At 40.8% G+C, this 18769-nt stretch overlaps 1 protein-coding gene across 4 annotated transcripts; it reads right to left on the reverse strand.

The window, feature by feature from the left end:
- Positions 1 to 347: 347 nt before the first annotated feature.
- On the reverse strand, positions 348 to 15893 carry puf60b (poly-U binding splicing factor b). Of its 4 annotated transcripts, none has more exons than XM_017719636.2 (12): positions 15746 to 15893; positions 14477 to 14574; positions 13985 to 14080; positions 12721 to 12810; positions 11772 to 11822; positions 7235 to 7396; positions 6994 to 7086; positions 4468 to 4681; positions 3570 to 3760; positions 3107 to 3194; positions 2713 to 2981; positions 348 to 1123 (listed from the first exon to the last, which is right to left on the reverse strand). In XM_017719636.2, the coding sequence occupies exons 3-12, from the start codon at positions 14063 to 14065 to the stop codon at positions 824 to 826; spliced, it is 1539 nt and encodes a 512-aa protein (XP_017575125.1). In that variant the 5' UTR covers positions 14066 to 14080; positions 14477 to 14574; positions 15746 to 15893; the 3' UTR covers positions 348 to 823. The 4 variants fall into 4 exon arrangements, with proteins under 4 accessions (XP_017575125.1, XP_017575124.1, XP_017575123.1 ...); XM_017719635.2 differs by having other exon boundaries at positions 3107 to 3197; positions 14477 to 14571; positions 15746 to 15888; XM_017719634.2 differs by having other exon boundaries at positions 3107 to 3197; positions 15746 to 15888.
- Between the last annotated feature and the right edge of the window lie 2876 nt (positions 15894 to 18769).

The raw sequence follows: 18769 nt of genomic DNA on the forward strand, positions 1-18769 counted from the left end.
TATCATTCTAGATTAAGTTTGGAGCTTATGTTAGTTTACAGCATGAAACATTAAAGACAAAACTTTAAGTGTATTTAAATTCCACATTAATATTCAAGCAGTGTTTAATACTACCCAATTGAAAACACCTTGCGCACAAGTCTTCTAATCTCAGCGCAGCATTACATTATTAAATCTGTCTGATGTAAAGCACGTCAGAGACTAATAAACTGATCTATATCAGGATATTCAATTGTTTAAACCTCCAGCAATATTAACCTAGGCATCATATTTATAAAGCATGGCTGTGTCAATGCACATGACTCCACATCGTCATTCCTCCAAACATATGATTCACCAACAAGGTGTGGCATATTTGAAGAATTTATTGTTTAGATAAATCCAGAACCAATGACTCCAACACAATGTTTAGAATCTTAACAGAATGTTAGTGATGCAAAAAGTGTTTTTAAAAAAAAAAAAAAAAAAAAAAAAAAAAAGGTGGGGGGGGGGGGTTCTTATGGGTGGGCCGGGACACAGGGGTGCAAAGAGAGAAGTGATTTTTGACTACTTAGAAAACAACTTGTAAATAACAACCATAAAAAAAGTATTTCACAGTAAGTGATGACCAAAAAAAAAAAAAAAAAAAAAAAAAAAAAAAAAGGACACGCACATACTTTTCTAAGCCAAATCCCACCAATGGGTCTGTCCCCAATATTATTATTGACATCAATAAAAAAATAATTACAAGTTTAAAAGAGGCCCAAAACTCTAGCAGCAATGATGGAGGCTGAGTGAGTTTGAGCAGGTGGAGAAAAGGTTGGCGGCCGTTTTCGAGGCAGTCTCATGCGGACAGGTCGCTGTTATTGAACCGCTCCTGATCGTAGACCTCGGCAACAACCTTGCGACCCGCGAACCATCTGTTGTTAAGGGCCTGGATGGCCTTGTTCATTTCTTCAGTGTCGGAGAACTCCACAAAGATCTTCACGATGATCTCGGCATCCTCCTCCTCCCCCTGGCGTTCTTGGTAGATGATGACCCGGTTCACAGCACCAAATTTCCCGCATTCCTCCGTCACTTCCCCCTCCAGGTCATCATCGATGTCCTCGGGCCCCACCATGTTGCGCAACACCATTACTGTGGACTACACATCAAAAACAAGAAAAGGGAAAAAAAAAAAAAAACAAGAGTAAGAAAATGTGTTAGATGACTGAAGTATGATTTTTTTTCATCTTCTAAACAATTCTACAAGTTCACACACCTCTCGAGGAGAATCATCATAAAATTAGAGTTGCCAACAAGTTCAATGTATTTGTTAGAATTCCTCCCAATACTACTGTACTGATAAGTGAGGAAAACACTGAATTGTGCATATTTTAAGTTTACACAAGCATGTTTTATGCATGTCCTACTGCTACTGTGTGATTGATCATTCTTCACTGCCTTAACAACAAGTATGTAGCTCATGCAGTGGTCACTCACAAACCATGGAGGTGAATGACTGGAGAAGCAGAGGGATTTGCAAAAACTGTGCAGGCATCACTGATCAGTGGAATTTTCTGGGTTTTTATTTTATTTGATCAGACTTTGAGCCAACAGTATCTATAAAAATATAATCTGTAAAATAGTTACCTACAAATCACATATTGCTGATACACAGCACGATAATGAAGTTTAAGGGGAATTCTACTGATTTTTCAAAATTTCTGTAATTCAGAGTGATCTGACCTAAAAAACTCAGTTTCACAGAAACCTAGAGTCAGAGTTGTTCTCAGTGGTGGTGATAAGAACCATACATCTAAAGTGCTCAATGCCTCTTAAAGCTCCTACACAAAATGATATGGAATGGTAAAAATAACCTGTCTGATGTCTGAGACAATGTTTTACAATAGTTTTGATATTAGATTATGGCCATTTTTTTCTTGAGAGGTACGTACAGGGCAGTGTAAGGCAAAATAGTCTCCAAAGAATGCTTACTGTTTCAGATTTCCCACATTAACATATACGTAAAAGCCCAGAAGACATGTGTAGATTCACTGATCTTTTTGGATGGTAAATAAAATGACCATATGTTTTAGACATTTCAATCCCTGCTTCCTGTCACCACCACTGTAAAGACATCAGAGTTGGTACGTTTCTCTAGAATGGAGCATTTCATTACATATCTACTCTAAAGGACTTTGTTTACATCCCAACCATTGAATTATACAGACATTTTGAAAAATTTATGAAAATCCCCCTACCCTGCTTGGCCAAGTGCTGCTCCTTAAAAGCTTCAGTTAAAGACTTCAGATGTTGGACAATCTGTTTTTTTTTCCCTTCAAAGACCAACTCAGAATCCTGGCATCTTATATTGTTTAATATAAGGACTTGGTTATAAAGCAAAGCACTGTCTCTACTACACTGTCTACTGCAATCCAACTCACTTCATGCAAGTGGATTCAGGTTTGAAATCCATCAGTACCGGTTGTGCTTGGCCTGGTCACATCTCAAAGTCTCGGGTTCGGCTTGAATTTCATGCCCACGCAAACCTTTTAAACCTTTCATGCCCTTCAAACCTAAATGACTGCCTGATATCCTACAGATGCACTTCCTACAAAGCTTTTGAAGGTCAAGACTTCATAAGTAGGAAATTGCAACATCCAACAAGCATTGTAAGGTAGCAGAACACTGCATCTCAATTTTTTTAAAAGTGGTTCAGCCTTTCATCTACCAAGTAGATCTCAAGCTCACCCCTGATTGCGCGACTGTGTGTCTGCCAACGCTGCTGCCGAGTTGCTCACGCTCACTCGCACGCTCTGGTCCTAGACCGTCTGCCCGAGTTGCGTTTTCCTCACGCTGCTTTTCTTCTACTTCTTTCTTAGTCTCGACAGGCAGCTGCAGTGTGATGGCTGTAGGTGTTCCTGTAGATGTGGTGGATGTGACAGGAGGCGATGCCAGCACTGGGTTAACCAGGCCTACCTGTGGAACCACAGGCAGGGTCGGTCGAACAGGTGTTACACCTTTGAAAGGAAAAGAAAAGGAAAAAAGTATTAGCATTGAGATCACGCAGACAGTCAATATTGTATTCGGAGACTAGTTGAGTGGATGTGTAAAAGGTATAATTCTCTAACAACAGATGTCAGACCTGTAATTAAGCCTGGGGCCTGGGCCGCCAGCACAGCCTGAGGAAGCCCGATTTGCTGGCTAAGGATTTGGGCTGGGGATACCAACGCCTCCTTCAACAAACGCAAACAATGAGAAGCAGTGAAATCATGATATTGAAATGGTTCTGCTTTTACAAATTGAATCATACAATGTATGGAATTTCTATCAGGCTCAGACGTTTATGTTTGATGGAGTTTTGTGTTCCATCTAACTAAAATGGCCAAAATCTTATAAGTATATATAATTTAAAAATCTGGTAGGTGCCTTATACTAAATGAGCTATTGAATGGATATCAGTTACCACCAAGAAAAAAAAAAAAAAAAAAAAACACTATAATGAAGCTAGCAATGTCAAAATTAGGTAAGTGTTCAAAGTCTGAATTCCCCTTTAAGCATTAAAATAATCAGTTGTTCCCTGTAAAATTGGAGTAAGAAGTTCTCACCTGAGCTGTGATCTTAGCAGTGGCAGCGGCAGCTGCAACAGCTGCAGCAGGGGGCAAACCACCAGGTGTTGTGGGGGTCAACAGGGGCATTGGAGGAGTCACAGCCTTCCCCACCCTCAGGTACTGACCTCCAAGGTCAAAGAGGTTCATGGAGGACACTGCATCTATGGCTGACTGAGGCTTTTCATATTCTACCCATATGTTCAGACAGAAAGACAGGAATCAATGCAAGGGATCTCTTTTTTCATCCAGCTGCGATTCAGTTAATCCACACTGCAATGGTATATTTTGTGGTGCCAATTTACAAGTAATAATAAAAAGTGAAGCTTTTGGCTTTGTAACCAGTAAGCTGAGAACTCTAAGCTTCCAGTGCAAGTCACATTGTTATAAATAACATCTTTAGACTATAAGACATACCAACTCCACCTAATCGTGATGCTCTCTGGAACAAATCTCTGCTCAGCAGAAACTACCACAAAGCCCATTACAGACAGACACCCAAGTTGCAAAATATAAGCTAATGCTATGACTAATAACCTGTCCAAAACACCTAGCTCACCTAGGACTTTGTAAATTTACTTTAAGAAAAATCTGCTAAGAAAGGCTGTTAAAAAGACTGAAAAATGATCACCTCTCTGAACCTCAATACTTCAACATGCTAGGATTATAAAATTTGAGAAATATCAAAACTCGCATATTAGAATATTTTATATATTGGAATTAGCTATAAAAATATTCTCATCACTAAATCATATCCAACTACCCAAAAAAGATGACACTTTGCCTAACACTGACTTCTAAAAGCCTGAATGTTTAACTTGTCATCATCAGTCCAACACTTTATAACTGAGCTAAGTTTCTAAGTAGTCTCTCCATCTATTCTTATAGACCTGCTCACCAATGAAGCAGTAGCCCTTGTGCTTCCCTGTGGTGGGCTCCCGAGCCAGCATGCAGCTTTTAATCTTGCCGAAGGCCTCAAATACGCTCTTGATGTCCTCGTCAGACAGGTCCGGATGCACCGAGGATACATAGATTCGGTTGTAGGCGCGCGCCTCCTCTGCCAGTTGGTCAATGATGGGCTGTGCCTGTCCGATGTTACTTGGCCGCCCCACCTACAGCATACATACCAGCACAGGGGCTACTGAGCGCAAGTGTATGAAGGTAAGTGAACAGCTGAATGTGTGTGGTATCCAAAAATGTGCCTTAGTGCACCCGTCAGTTGACACGTTATAAAGGCAGAGAAGCTTGATTACAAATTTAACGGCAAAGCTACCTAACCCTTCCACCAAGCTTTTACCAGTGTCCCTGTGCTTACAAGAAGACCATACCAATTTGATGGCAAACAAGCTTTGTTTCATTCTTCCAAGTTTCATCAGTCCACTGCTCCCATAATGTGAATAGCTGAATGTGTGTGGTATCCAAAAATGTGCCTTAGTGCACCTGTCAGTTGATGCGTTATAAAGGCAGAGAAACTTGCTCACAAACTTAACTGCAAAGCTACCTAACCCTTCCACCAAGCTTTCACCAGTGTCCCTCTGGTTACAAGAAGACCATACCAAACTTTGCTTTGTTTCATTCTTCCAGTTATCAGTCCACTGCTCCCATAATATGAATCTCCCCTGCACTGCACTAGCAAATATATATAATGCTACACAAAGAAAAATAAATGTTACATATATAGCAAACAAATAATTTGGCTAGCTGGAAGAACTTCGAGGTACTGCACTAGCACTTCCATACTAGCTGTGCAGCTTTCCATACTGACAACAAATACTGCAAGTGCAAAATAGCTTTGTTTCTCACAGAAAAAGAAATAGTGAACAGTGTGTTCCTAAATGTAGGTGCATTGCTATTGTGAAGATTAAAAGCTTTATTTTGTTGGATTGTGCAGTATCTGTGCTGCAGGTGGGGCGGCCAAGCAACACCAGCCAGGCACAGCCCATCATCAGCACACTCCGGCCGCGAGAGAGACGCGCGAGAAACTCGCGCACGAGTGTGCGCCCAGCCTCTGCAGCTCCTATAGAAAACAGAGCTCCAAAAACAGGACAGCAAAGAAGCCACATGGCAAACAGAGGTTAATTTACAGATGCAAAAATGCTCACGCACAACATGCACAAACAACACAGCATACACAAATCCATACAATCAACACATACACAAGTAAGACCCCACTGGTGTGCTTACTCTCAGACACTCAAAGGCACAAACACATAAGATTCAAGAGTAGGACACAAAACAAGAACAGTAACAAAGCTCTTCAAGTTCTTTTGCTCCTTTTCTTCTGAAAACTGCTTAGAGGTCTGCGGAGCACGTTTTTGCTCCTCGAACAGAGAAAGAAGCATGACACCAGAAGACAGTCAATTTGAGCAATTAGTGATCCCATTTAGCTGCTATTTGGAAGCTGAAATAGTAGCACACTCAACTAAGGCCCATTTCACATATACAACTTCTGCAATGCATGAGCAAGGCTACTACAGCTTGCATGAATTTACAACTCACACATACTATTATTATTATTTGGGAAATCACCGCCGCTTGTAACCAGGTACTACAGCTAGTCCATGTTGATATTTTTTTAATAGTTTTTCTCTCTACATTTTGCTGAATGGATACTAGCACGCACATTAATTTTGCCTGAAAACAAAATGACCTTCCTGTCACACAGAGGTAGTATGTCGAAACAGCCCACAATCATATATTGATCATGAATTTAATCATACTGAGAGTGTAAGAGGCAAAACCTCTCAAATCAGTGTAAAAATTGTGTATGAATCCATATCTCCATTTGGTGTAATTAGCATTTTTGCATGAAGTTCAACAAAGTATTGGTCTTACAAAGTCTGTCAGATTTACTATCAATTTCTACCTACGTAGACTTAAATATTAACGTCTTATTCTCCATCGTATATTTTGTTTTTTCCATCTCAATTCACATGACCAAATTGTAAGGCAAATGTTTCAGTAACTGCATGAAATAAATAAAATGAACAGATGTGTTTTATGATCATACACGTGTTGCTATATGCTTACAATTTACTGCTGAATGTCAAAACTCTTAAGACACTATTATTTTATAAAAATAATTTTTACAGATTTTATCACTGAAGAGACACCATCTGTTTATAGTTTATAGCCCTGATTTGTTGAAAAATGTTGAAAAAGAATTGTGAGTTCAGCTTCTATTATAAGCATTTAAAATTACATTACCCATCTAATTGACTGGAAAGAAGACAGTTACAGCTCTCATATGACACTCACTTTTTGAATATAGCTTATGAAGAATATGACAAAGTACATTTTAAGAGTTTAAGAGGCTACAATACATGAGGAAAAGAATGTTTTGCATTAACTAAGCTCAACACACCAGTTTTCACTGATGTAGTTAGTCTGGCTTCATCCCATATTCTCCTAGCCCACTACCCACCTTTATGTTCCTCCCACCCAGCATGACTGAATTCATCTGCTCCAGGGCCAGCTGAGCTGCCTCAGGCACCTCGTACTCCACAAAAGCAAAGCCCTGCAAGAAAGAGAAAAAATAAAATATGAACACAAGCCAACTGTTTGGCACTCATTCACACACAAAGTTAATTTTATTCCTGCAGTACAATCAGATGTCAGGAGAATTTAAATGACTGAGAAAACTGTGTCACAATATGAAAGCATGCCTTGTGTTTCATGGTGACAGAATCCCAGGACATGTCGATGCTCTTGATGGGACCGAACGGGGCAAAGGCCTGCCGAATGGTGTCCTCGCCAAGCTCGTAGTAGATGGAACCCACATAGACCCGACACATGATTGCCAGAGCTCGCTGCCTCTGCGCTGCCACCTGGTGGTCAGGTAGGGGAGAAAGAGACAGAGGGAATACTGACTGCTGAAGAATGCTAAAGGAGACAACAACAAAAATGGCAAAAATCTTCACTACAGTTTCAAACAAGTGCTTGAATAAGTAGCTCCTAGTTCTAGTCGTCTTCAGTTGTCATATTCATTTGTGTATTAACTTACAACTTATGCATATAAGCCAGGGAGTTAACTGAGAAGATGCAGAGAAGCCCTTTGGTTCAGTTTTGACAGTGATGGAGAAACTCAGGGGTTTTACTGTGGGCCTGCACAGCACACATTTCAGAACATGTACAATTATGACTGCATGGATTCCAAACAAGATTGTCAACATATTCAACAAAATCCATACCAGCACAAAAACACTAATACGAGCTGAAACCTGAAGTGTTTTCCTTGAAGGCTTTTGGACTTACACTGGAATTCTGCAAGAGGAAGGATGGTTCTGCACAAACAACATAACGTAATGGTATTTAATGAACATAATTTGTTCAATTACAAACTTCAGATCAGGGATGCTCAATCCTGGTCCTGGAGATCTTCCACCCTGTAAAAAAGGTCAGATCCAACACACCTGGCTCTAATATTCAGATGCATCTGAAGGCCTTCATTACCTGTCTGAGGTGTTTTTGATTAGAACTGGCCCTAAACTCTGCAGTGTGGTAGATCTCCAAGACCAGGATTGGACAACCCTGCTTTAAATAATTTGCCTACCAAATTAAAATCGCCTGTTTCTTTTAGATTGCTGTGTTGACTGCTAGCCCTCTTTTATAATCAGACCAAGGTGCCATGGATAGTTTACAGCATATTTGCAAAGGAGACATGGATTTCCAACATCCCCAAAACACAACCAACACCCGCGCGCACACACACCCAGACACTGACTGCACATAAAGTGTATCTGTATTGATGAGCACTAGAATGTGGCCACACTAAAGACACTTTTCCACAGAACAGTGTGATATGGCACCATACAGTTACTAATCTGAACCCAGAACTATATGTACCCTACTCAAGTACCTGGGCCCATTTCCCATCATGCAATGGTACAAGTGAAAGCAGGCAGGGTCCTCAGCAGGTTGAAAGTCAGTACCACACTACAGTAAACACAATGAGTGCATTTACATGCACTTAATCTGATCACTACAGAAAATCAGATTGTCAATAATTCATTCAATGTGTTTACATACATATGGGTAAATCAAATAATGGGAAAACTTCAGGTCTGCATGAATCAGGTAATCTGAATTCTGCTTTGCAGCCCACCAATAAAGATTTAATGTAAACAATGTATAACTCAAATGTCATGGAATTTTCCAGAAAATATGAATATACATCAGCTACATGGAGAAGAATATTCAAATTCTTCATTTTGTCAAGCATGTTCATGTATCGCTCCGTATTTAGTTGACATCTCGGGGTTCTGTTTCAACACTGTTTGCTGTTGCTAGGACAACCCTCTGTTTTTGCACAGGGGCAAACTGAGAAAAACAAAAATCAGAGTAAAGGAAAACATTCACTGAAAAAGAAGATTACTAAGCCAAAAATTAACTGGATTTCTTCCTACCACATCCTTAAAGAGGACCCATTATGCTTTACTTTGGTTTTTCCCTTTCCTTTTAGCTTTTTATACAGTCTGCAAAAGTTACAACGGTCAAAGTACAGGGTATCAGGAAAAAAAAGGACAATTTCGTAGTCTAACAACAGCCAAGTCTCCCTCAAATGATCTCAAATTTTAACAAAATGTGTAAAAACTAACCAAGTTTAGTTTTTAATGGAAAATTAATGGAATTTTTTGTGTTAGAATATACTCCAACACAGTCAAACAAGTGTGCAGCGAGCATTTTCAAAAAAATTCAATAAAAATGCACCAACTGGAAAGCAGATTGCTACAGACATGCTACAGCGTGTTCGTCAGGAGCTGGACTACCGACTTGACATGTGTCATGTCACAGGCATATTGAACATTTGTGAAGCTTTGTGAAATTTGTTATAAAACCTACAGCCCTCTTTTTTTCTTTGAATTTTGATAAATCTTGTATTGTTTAACATGAAACATTTAGTTTAATTTTCCTAGGACATAGGTAGCCATGAGTAGTTACTCAGATATTCACATCACAAATTATGTAAATTTTTTTGAGACACCACTTTTCTCACGTGCCCTTCTCTTTTGCTACGAGATGAGACAAACTCCTAACACAATCCTTAATACCCGCCTACCAACAAGCCTGGCACACCCTCACACAACACAGCAATTACTGGAGGCCAGGAACAGTTTGTTCAGTTTTGTATGCATGTTAAGAGCTCATAAGGAGGTGGGACTTAGACAGTGTTTCAGTTAGAGGGTGAACAAGTATGCACAGTATGAAAAAATTTGTTTTTGTAACACTGAAGCATACATATCCTTTCTATACCCCCAAAAATAAAATTATGAACACTAAAAATGAGCGTAATAGGTCCTCTTTAATGCGATCTAAGAAACCCGAGCAAGCTGTTTATGACCTTGTAAATAATTAGATAACTGCCGAAATTCGATAACGATCATATTAAGTGTGCATGTAAATACAGTCAATGGTAGCAACAATGAAAGAGCTTCAAGCTCGGATTTACTTTTTACTCTGTATCCGGATTTATGTGAAGTCACAGAAAGCAACTGTAGCAGATGTAGGCAATATGGCAAAAATGTCAAGACATTTTTTTTTTTAATGGAATTTTTTTTCTGGCATCTGGTCAGTTGGACCCCACCAAAAAGTAGTGCCACACTTAAAATATACCATCACAAACTATGAATACAATGATTTATATTCAACATACTGCACTAAATCCAATTAAACAGGACTAAGGCCCAATCCCATGGCCCTCCAAACAGAGGCTTTTCCAAAGGCATACTCCAAATGGATTGATATGGGAAAAATAGAACAACCAGCAACATGGCTGCATGAGCGACCCAAGAAGCCCACAAATTTGAGTATTTTCTCCATTAAAAAGTTCAATGTTTCAATGTATTATGGTCGTTTTCTTCATAACAACCATAAAAAAAAAAATCGCTACTAGCATACTAATGTCTCAGTAGCTAATTGGCAAACTTTTTTGTTCCACCTTAAATAGTTCATCAGTACTGATGCTTGAAGCACCAGAATGTAACTGCTGCACCATTTAAGATGGAAGGGGAAATTTTAACAAGAAGCTGGTGAATAGCTTCAGCTCCATATCACCAAAAAATTAGTGGTGGGCGATAATAAGTAATTGTCTTATATCCCCTCGTTGAAGGCATATGATGCCCTAAATGTAACTAAAGCCTAGCAGCAAGGTTGCAGAACCTTTCCCTCTTCTGCTATCACTGAAGACAGGCTGAGTGGCCTACAGAGCACCGTTAGTAGCCTGTTAATGATGCTTTTTTTTTTTTTGGGAGGGTCGTCACGTTTTAAGGACAAGATTTCAACCACTACCCATTGTAACTCAGTTCTAAGGAGTTAGGGTAACACTCAAAAACAAGGGGTAGGGGTAAAAAGAACAAATGGGATTGGGCCCAATTGTGCTCTTCTGTACTTAAACATGCAGTCAGTCAGTGTTTCTTAAGCACTGACGATATCCACAATATGCTTAGAAAAGGATATTGTGACACAAATCACCATAATGTCACACTGCCCAGCCCTACTAGCTAGCAAGTCTTTTTAAGTGATAGCAATCTCTGACTCAAGTGACAACACTGCTTGACCACTCAATGGTCTGCACTACTCCAAGCTCCACTCGTTTTTCAGTAAGCTTCGTACCATGGCAAGAAGGGCAATTAAATTCAGCATGGTCACCCAGGTACAGTACAGCTCACTGTACTGGACAAAAGTAACCAGGCTAAATTTAGTCATGTGTGACCAGGTGCTGGTAATCATGCAATGATAGTCAAGTGGATTGAGTGCTGGTAGTCATGCAATTATAATGAAACTGGAAAATGTAACAGTTAAGAGAAGACGTGGGCTCTATAAACACATTCTAAACATCCTCTTATTCCTTCTCTCACCTACATCTCGGCCCAAATACAATTCCATGCATTACAACTCTAGATAGTCAACGTCATGTAAAAGTGTGCCTTCAGATTAGAAAAAGAAAAAAAAAAAAACCTTAAGAGTCCTGTCCATTTATGTTTGTTATGTTATGCAATGGGTGACCAAACACAAACACATTTCATTCGCAGCAAAAAAATAAAATAAAAAGCCATGTCTACTTTTGAAATATGCTGAGGCAAATGTCTGGTCATCACTTTTGAAAATCTGGCCTGGTTAAGTTAGTCTAAAAAGGGTAACAGTCATAGTACCAAAATGCGCACAGAGAATGAAAACAAAAATGAGTTTAATATTTCTATTGACCGATTGTAAAGGTGAGAGAGGATCTCCAAAGCCCATAGTCACTGCTGCCATCTGAAACACAGTAAAGATGGAAAAGTGCTGAAAAGTAGGTTAGATATTTCTTTTTTTGGTTTTGTTTAATTTCTTTTTGCAAGACAGACATTAAAATACAGACAGAAGACAGAAGTCAGAACTTGCAGCTGCCTGTCTAGTCCGTAACTGATTGAAGTATCTCACTTCATTTAAAGCCATGTCTTAACATCCCATTTTTAAACTGCATCACTAGACCACCACAGCAGAACACACACGCACACAGGCCAGGCAAGAAGACGAAACAGCACCAAGTTACTCTGAACACTTTAAATTTCAAAATATAAGGTGGTAAAATAAGGTCCATCTGGGGCATGCACTAATATCGAAACAATCACATATGGCTGATGCGTTTAGTAAGACGAAAAATAACCAATAAGTAGTGATTTGGTTATAAACTGGGCACATTACTTGGATATGTCAGCAACTGACTAACTTTTGAATCCTCTGCAAAGATCATTAAGTATTGCACTGCGCTGATTAAGTATGATCTGACCCAGACAAAAATTCCAACGTTAATACAAACTCAAAAAGTACCAGAAGTTGAAAGAATGGTAACTGTAACAGGGCACTATTTTCACTTTAAGCCATGCATCAGCATTTCTGTCTAATCACCTATCGCACTCACTCTCAAAACTGTTAGTTTCTGCTTCGAGCATGTCTATAAATGCCGGGTTCCACGTTTGCCTAAAACTATGCAAGCTGTATTCTCCATCATCCATTCAGTCCTAGACTGTTCTGCATATAAAATACTGGAATATACAAGTCTTATCGCTTTAAGTTCATTATATGCTTTCAGTACCCTCCCACTTCTGATTTGATTGATGCTGGACTCACTGGATCTCACGTTTTGCAAGAAAAGATTTTCATCTTTGCTCACCTGCAAGTTCGTAAGCTGCTGCTGTTGGTGGGCTATTGTCTGTTTGACCAGGACACTCTTAATGCTCTGCTCCATGGCATATTTCTTTGCCTGCAAAAAAATTTACAGAACACCAAAGTAAGGTGATTACATATGACTAACCCCAAAGAGGGCTAAGTGACTTAGAAAAAATATCTAATTGCTATTTTTCTTTCCAATATTGTGATAAGTTAAATTAGAGTTGCACACACTATTTATCCACCATCTGTATCAGTGTCGATACCGGCACTTAAACTCAGTATCAGTATTGACGATGAGAATATTGCAACCACAAAACAACTTCTGATGAGTGCCAGTATACAGAAGTGTTGGCGGTGTAGGTTGATAGGCAGGTACAAATATGCTCGTGGCCAAACCTGCAGTGGCAATATCTCCTGGAAAGGCATTAGTAATTTACTGTTTGTTATTTTTACTAAGCTGTTGGTTTCATCGATATGTCACAAATACATCAAATAATGCAACATACAGTGTAAAACATGTCAACAGTAAGCATCTACAATTGTGTATATATAAATATACAACAAGTAAATGCCATTCATTCAAGGTTGATATGTTGCATTAGTGACAAGAAACAGTTTTACCAAAATAAAATGTTTAAAAGGTTGAACTCTAAATATCAGAACTCATAAGCTAATTAGATTAGAAAGTTAGTATAAGTACTGGGTGATACTGAAGGATCAGTTATCGATATCACAAGGGAAAACGTGGTATCGGTGCAACCCTAAATTTAAATAGTGATTATTTTCTGTAAATTAATCTGTTGTTTTGGCCAAGAACACTAAGACCTCTGCTTTTTTGTGGCTTGAAGCTTAGATGCTGAACGTAATCTCCTCTCATACCACCAGTTAGTTGTGGTTGTGACATCATGTGCACAGCACATGGCTCGTTTCTTATTAGTCTGACTAATCTAAAGGCAGTTCATGAGCTCTGTGTTATTGGGTTAAAATTTCTCACAACTGTTGATATGTAGGCTATAATTAAAACTGAAGCACTTGCAAACTGAAAATTGCACTTTCAAATTGAGATTTTCATATAAAATTGATATGAAAACAATTCCCTTTGTCTAGATATTAACTATTAATCTTTTTGTCCTATGAATTGTGCACAGCTGAAAACAAAGGCTCTTAGCTTAAACCCAAAAAAGAGCAATTAAATGTACTTAATAAAAATTAATAAAAAGATCAAAATTAAAATGCAGCACAACTAAAAAGTATAAATATATTACCCTCTGCAGTGCCTCCTGCTGCTCCGGAGTGAGGGGCGGCAGGGCCAGCTTGGAGCCCATGCCTTGACCATTCTCCATCATCAGCGCTTTGCCTCTCTGAAGGGTGAGTAAAGAAGTGAGCAAGTGAAAGCAGCATCTTTAAACTACAGAATAGAACCGATTTGCCAGAGTTGTATCTTGCAAGCAGCACACAGAATTTCAGAACTCAGGAATGAACAGTTAACATTATATGACTGATGAAGTGTTACAGGATAATTTAATCAAAACAGTAAATTAAAATATGCACCACCTCAACTGACTGACAAGTGGACAAAATCGCAAAATAATGCTCAAGTACAAAAGTCAATTACTCCCACTGCACATTACATCCATGAAAATATACATAACTATGCATATAAGCATCTACCAGGAATGGTCAATTGCTAAAGCCTGGGTTACCTGAAAATGGAGAAAATCACAGCAAAGGCAGAAAACCCCACAAAAGTCACTTACCTACGAGGCCACAGCTTACTGAGGAGACCAGGATGAGATGACAGTGAGAAGACTTTTGCCAGAGCACTCACTCACAATCTCTCGGTGACCTAAAACTGCTGAAAAACACAAACACAATGCTGTAACGTGCTAAAATGTACGTGTAGAAACTACGAACTGGTGCGTTATAACTAGTTATTTAGCAGATGTCCATCAAAACTACCAAGAGTTTTGACAGATTCGAATTTTCACAAGATTTGAAGTATTACTCCTGGCCGTATGAGCGGAAAATGTAAAGGGGAACTTTCTACAGTAAATATAAGAGCTATAACCTAGTACCGCTCTATACACTGCGACCTCTGCTTTCTGTTATCACCACTGTAAAGAAATCAGACAGCTTCTCTACAACGAGCCGATTTACATGAACCCACTCGGAGTTACTTAATTTACATGGCAACGACTGAATAAGGGAAAAAGTAAAACCGGTCGAAATCCCTTTTAAAACGCCATCAGGCTTGAAAGTCAAAACAGCGGAGCGCTCCCCTGCGGGCTAGCAGACAGGCTAACGGCGGTCTGATTCAATTCAACCGTCACGAAGAGACCGTTAATAAAGTGCTACTGTTCACCCTCCACTGCATCTCTCTAAACGCGGGACTGTGACTGACTACACCGGTTTATAGTGGGCTCGGAAAGGTTACGACTGAAGTACAGCCGGTTTTACCTTAGCTTAAATTAGCTTAGCGCAGCTTAGCTTAGCTTAGCGCAGCTAGTCTGCCTGCGCGGGCCTCCGAGCTCTGCGGCTGCTGCAGCTGCCAGTTCGGCCAAAACCGCGACGAGTTTTAATGACTTCGCGTCCCGTTTCGTTTCTTTCTAATTTCGGGTTGATTGATTTTCTCCAGTCTCTTGCGCTATATCCCGCTCACAGCCCCGACATTGTACCGTTACAGTGCGGTCAACCGATACTAAAGCCGAAAGCTCAGATCTACGGAGCTCATCCTTTACAAGCACAATAATCGTCTATACACGTTAAAGCGTGAATGTAGTCGCCATTTAAAGCGCACTCTCTGTGAGCGCCGCGTCCCGGTGAAGCTCCGAGGCTTTAACGCTAGTTTTTGTCCTGGTTTTCACTACAGGCCGCGTTTCACTGCGAGCCCAGACTCACGGCAGCCGGAGACTCACCCCCGGCTTCGTATGAAAGAAACGACTAACGCAGCCTACATAACGACCCGAGCGGCCTATTTTAGCGAGATATATATTTTAAACGAATTAAAATCGTATATAGATAAATACCGCAGTGTCTTGTGTTACCGCTCGCACTCTTGAGTCTCGCGCTTCTTCTCCGCGTGTGTCTCGAGAAGCACGCAGCGTGCGCGCCGCCCCCTGCAGGAGGAGAACAGAGAACCCGCTCGACGAAGAAACTCAGCGCCGCTGAAACACGCCGGCTGTTCAAGGCACATGGGCTGGACCGCCTGTGCGAGCCTCGGTATAGCAGTTTGTGGCCTCAATATATTGATTTGCAGGCAATCACCATGTCACCTTAGGTGCCACTTTTGTTTTTCTTTTCCTTTACTTAATGTTCACTCCACTTTATTCATCAGATTAGGTCTTGATTATATGTTTTAATGAAATCAATACATTTAAATACACAGAGACTCAACTGACTGGTAAGAATAATAAGTAAAACTGGCCATTTAAGGGGTTTAAAGCATCTCTTAAATGAGTGGGTCTCAATAGGGTCTCAACATACACACATACATATACATATACATATATATATATATATATATATACATACACGCTGCTCAAAAAAATAAACGGAACACTAACTCCAAGTAAATCAAACTTCTGTGAAATCAAACTGTCCACTTAGGAAGCAACACTGATTGACAATCAATGTCACAGCTGTTGTGCACATGGAATAGACAACAGGTGGAAATCATTGGCAGTTAGCAAGACACACTCAATAAAGGAGTGGTTCTGCAGGTGGGGACCACAGACCACTTCTCAGTACCTTTCTGGCTTCTGGCTGATGTTTTGGTCACTTTTGAATGTTGGTGGTGCTTTCACACTTGTGGTAGCACGAGACGGACTCTACAACCCACACAAGTGGCTCAGGTAGTGCAGCTCATCCAGGATGGCACATCAATGTGAGCTGTGTCAAGAAGGTTTGCTGTGTCTGTCAGCGTAGTGTCCAGAGGCTGGAGGCGCTACCAGGAGACAGGCCAGTACACCAGGAGACGTGGATGAGGCCGTAGGAGGGCAACAACCCAGCAGCAGGACCGCTACCTCTGCCTTTGTGCAAGGGGGAACAGGAGGAGCACTGCCAGAGCCCTGCAAAATGACCTCCAGCAGGCCACAAATGTGCATGTGTCTGCACAAAGGGTTAGAAACCAACTCCATGAAGATGGTATGAGGGCCCGACGTCCACAAATGGGGGTGGTGTGCTCGCCAGAGGTAGCCTGACTGCCATTAGATTCCCGAGATGAGATCCTCAGACCCCTTGTGAGACCATATGCTGGTACGGTTGGCCCTGGGTTCCTGCTAATGCAAGACAATGCTAGACCTCATGTGGCTGGAGTGTGTCAGCAGTTCCTGCAAGATGAAGGCATTGAAGCTATGGACTGGCCCGCCTGTTCCCCAGAGCTGAATCCGATTGAGCACATCTGGGACATCATGTCTCGCTCCATCCACCAACCTGTTGCACCACAGACTGTCCAGGAGTTGGCGGATGCTTTAGTCCAGTTTAGTTGGCGGACCTTTCAAGATGGGTGGTGGCCATTTTGGATCCAACTTTAGTTTTTTTTCAATGGGAAGAGGGTCATGTGACAAACTTATTGAGAATTTCACAAGAAAAACAATGGTGTGCTTGGTTGTAATGTAACTTTATTCTTTCATGAGTTACAAGTTTCTGACCACTTATAAAATATGTTCAAAGTGCTGCCCATTGTGTTGGATGTCAATGCAACCCTCTTCTTCCACTCTTCACACTCTGATGGCAACACTGCAGAAGAAATGCTAGCACAGGCTTCCAGTATCTGTAGTTTCAGGTGCTGCACATCTCATATCTTCACAGCATAGACAACTGCCTTCAGATGACCCCAAAGATAAAAGTCTAAGGGTGTCAGATCAGGAGACCTTGGGGGCCATTCAACTGGCCCATGACGACCAATCCACTTTCCAGGAAACCTGGACCTGACACCCATAATGTGGTGGTGCACCATCTTGCTGGAAAAACTCAGGGAACATGCCAGCTTCCAAAGTGGATTGGTCGTCAGATTTACATACCGGCAACAACCTCAGGAATGGCCCAGGCCAAAACAACAAACAACCTTCCCTATAGTCAAACAAAAAGAAACAAGACAGTGTTCAACCTACCTCCCTCACTAACCAAACACACAGACAAAACCCGTTCCCAAACAAAATGGCAGCCACTCCCTACAGCCCGTTCACATTGACTATTTACAAACATACAGGTTACAAGGGTCAGGCCAAATCGTAGTCAAAACAAGCAGGGTCGGTAACTAGAACAGCAGGCAATGGAAGCGACATGTACACAAAAGCAAAGTGACACAACAAGGCAGAATCCTGGAGTCTCAGCCATCTTGGGCCTCTTTAAGCAGGTGGGGAGAGATGAAACCATGGGATGGATTAGCAGCAGCGACCGGTAGCGGCAAAGGTGAAGTCATGGGATGGAATCTGGAATAAGTGCAGAAAAAAACACAAATCATGCAAAAACACAAGGCATAACAGCAGCATAGGGTCTGAGCACTGACAGGCTGACCTCCAACTTCTTCAATCTCTGCAGCAATGCTGGCAGCACTCATGTGCCTATTTTTTGAAGCCAACCTCTGGATATGACGCTGAACACGTGAACTCAACTTCTTTGGTTGACCCTGGCGATTCCTGTTCTGAGTGGAACCTGTCCTGAAACCACTGTATGACCTTGGTCACCGTGCTATAGCTCAGTTTCAGGGTGTTAGCAACCTTCTTATAGCCTAGGCCATCTTTGTGGAGAGCAACAATTCAATTTCTCACATCTGCACAGAGTTCTTTGCCATGAGGTGCCATGTTGAATATCCAATGGCCAGTATGAGTGAATTGTACCCAAAACAGCGAGTTTAACAGCCCTGCTCCCCATTCACATCTGGAACCTGTGAACTCTAAAGAGTCACATGACACCAGGGAGGGACAACAACACAATTGGGCACAATTTGGACATGTTCACTGTGAGGCATAGGAGCTTGTGTTGAGTTATATGCAAGTTTCATTTCTATATGTTGCATGAAAAGTTATAATAATATATTCACAGAAATG

The sequence above is a fragment of the Pygocentrus nattereri genome, chromosome 2, assembly GCF_015220715.1.
Source record: "Pygocentrus nattereri isolate fPygNat1 chromosome 2, fPygNat1.pri, whole genome shotgun sequence".
NCBI classification, from domain to species: Eukaryota; Metazoa; Chordata; class Actinopteri; order Characiformes; family Serrasalmidae; genus Pygocentrus; species Pygocentrus nattereri.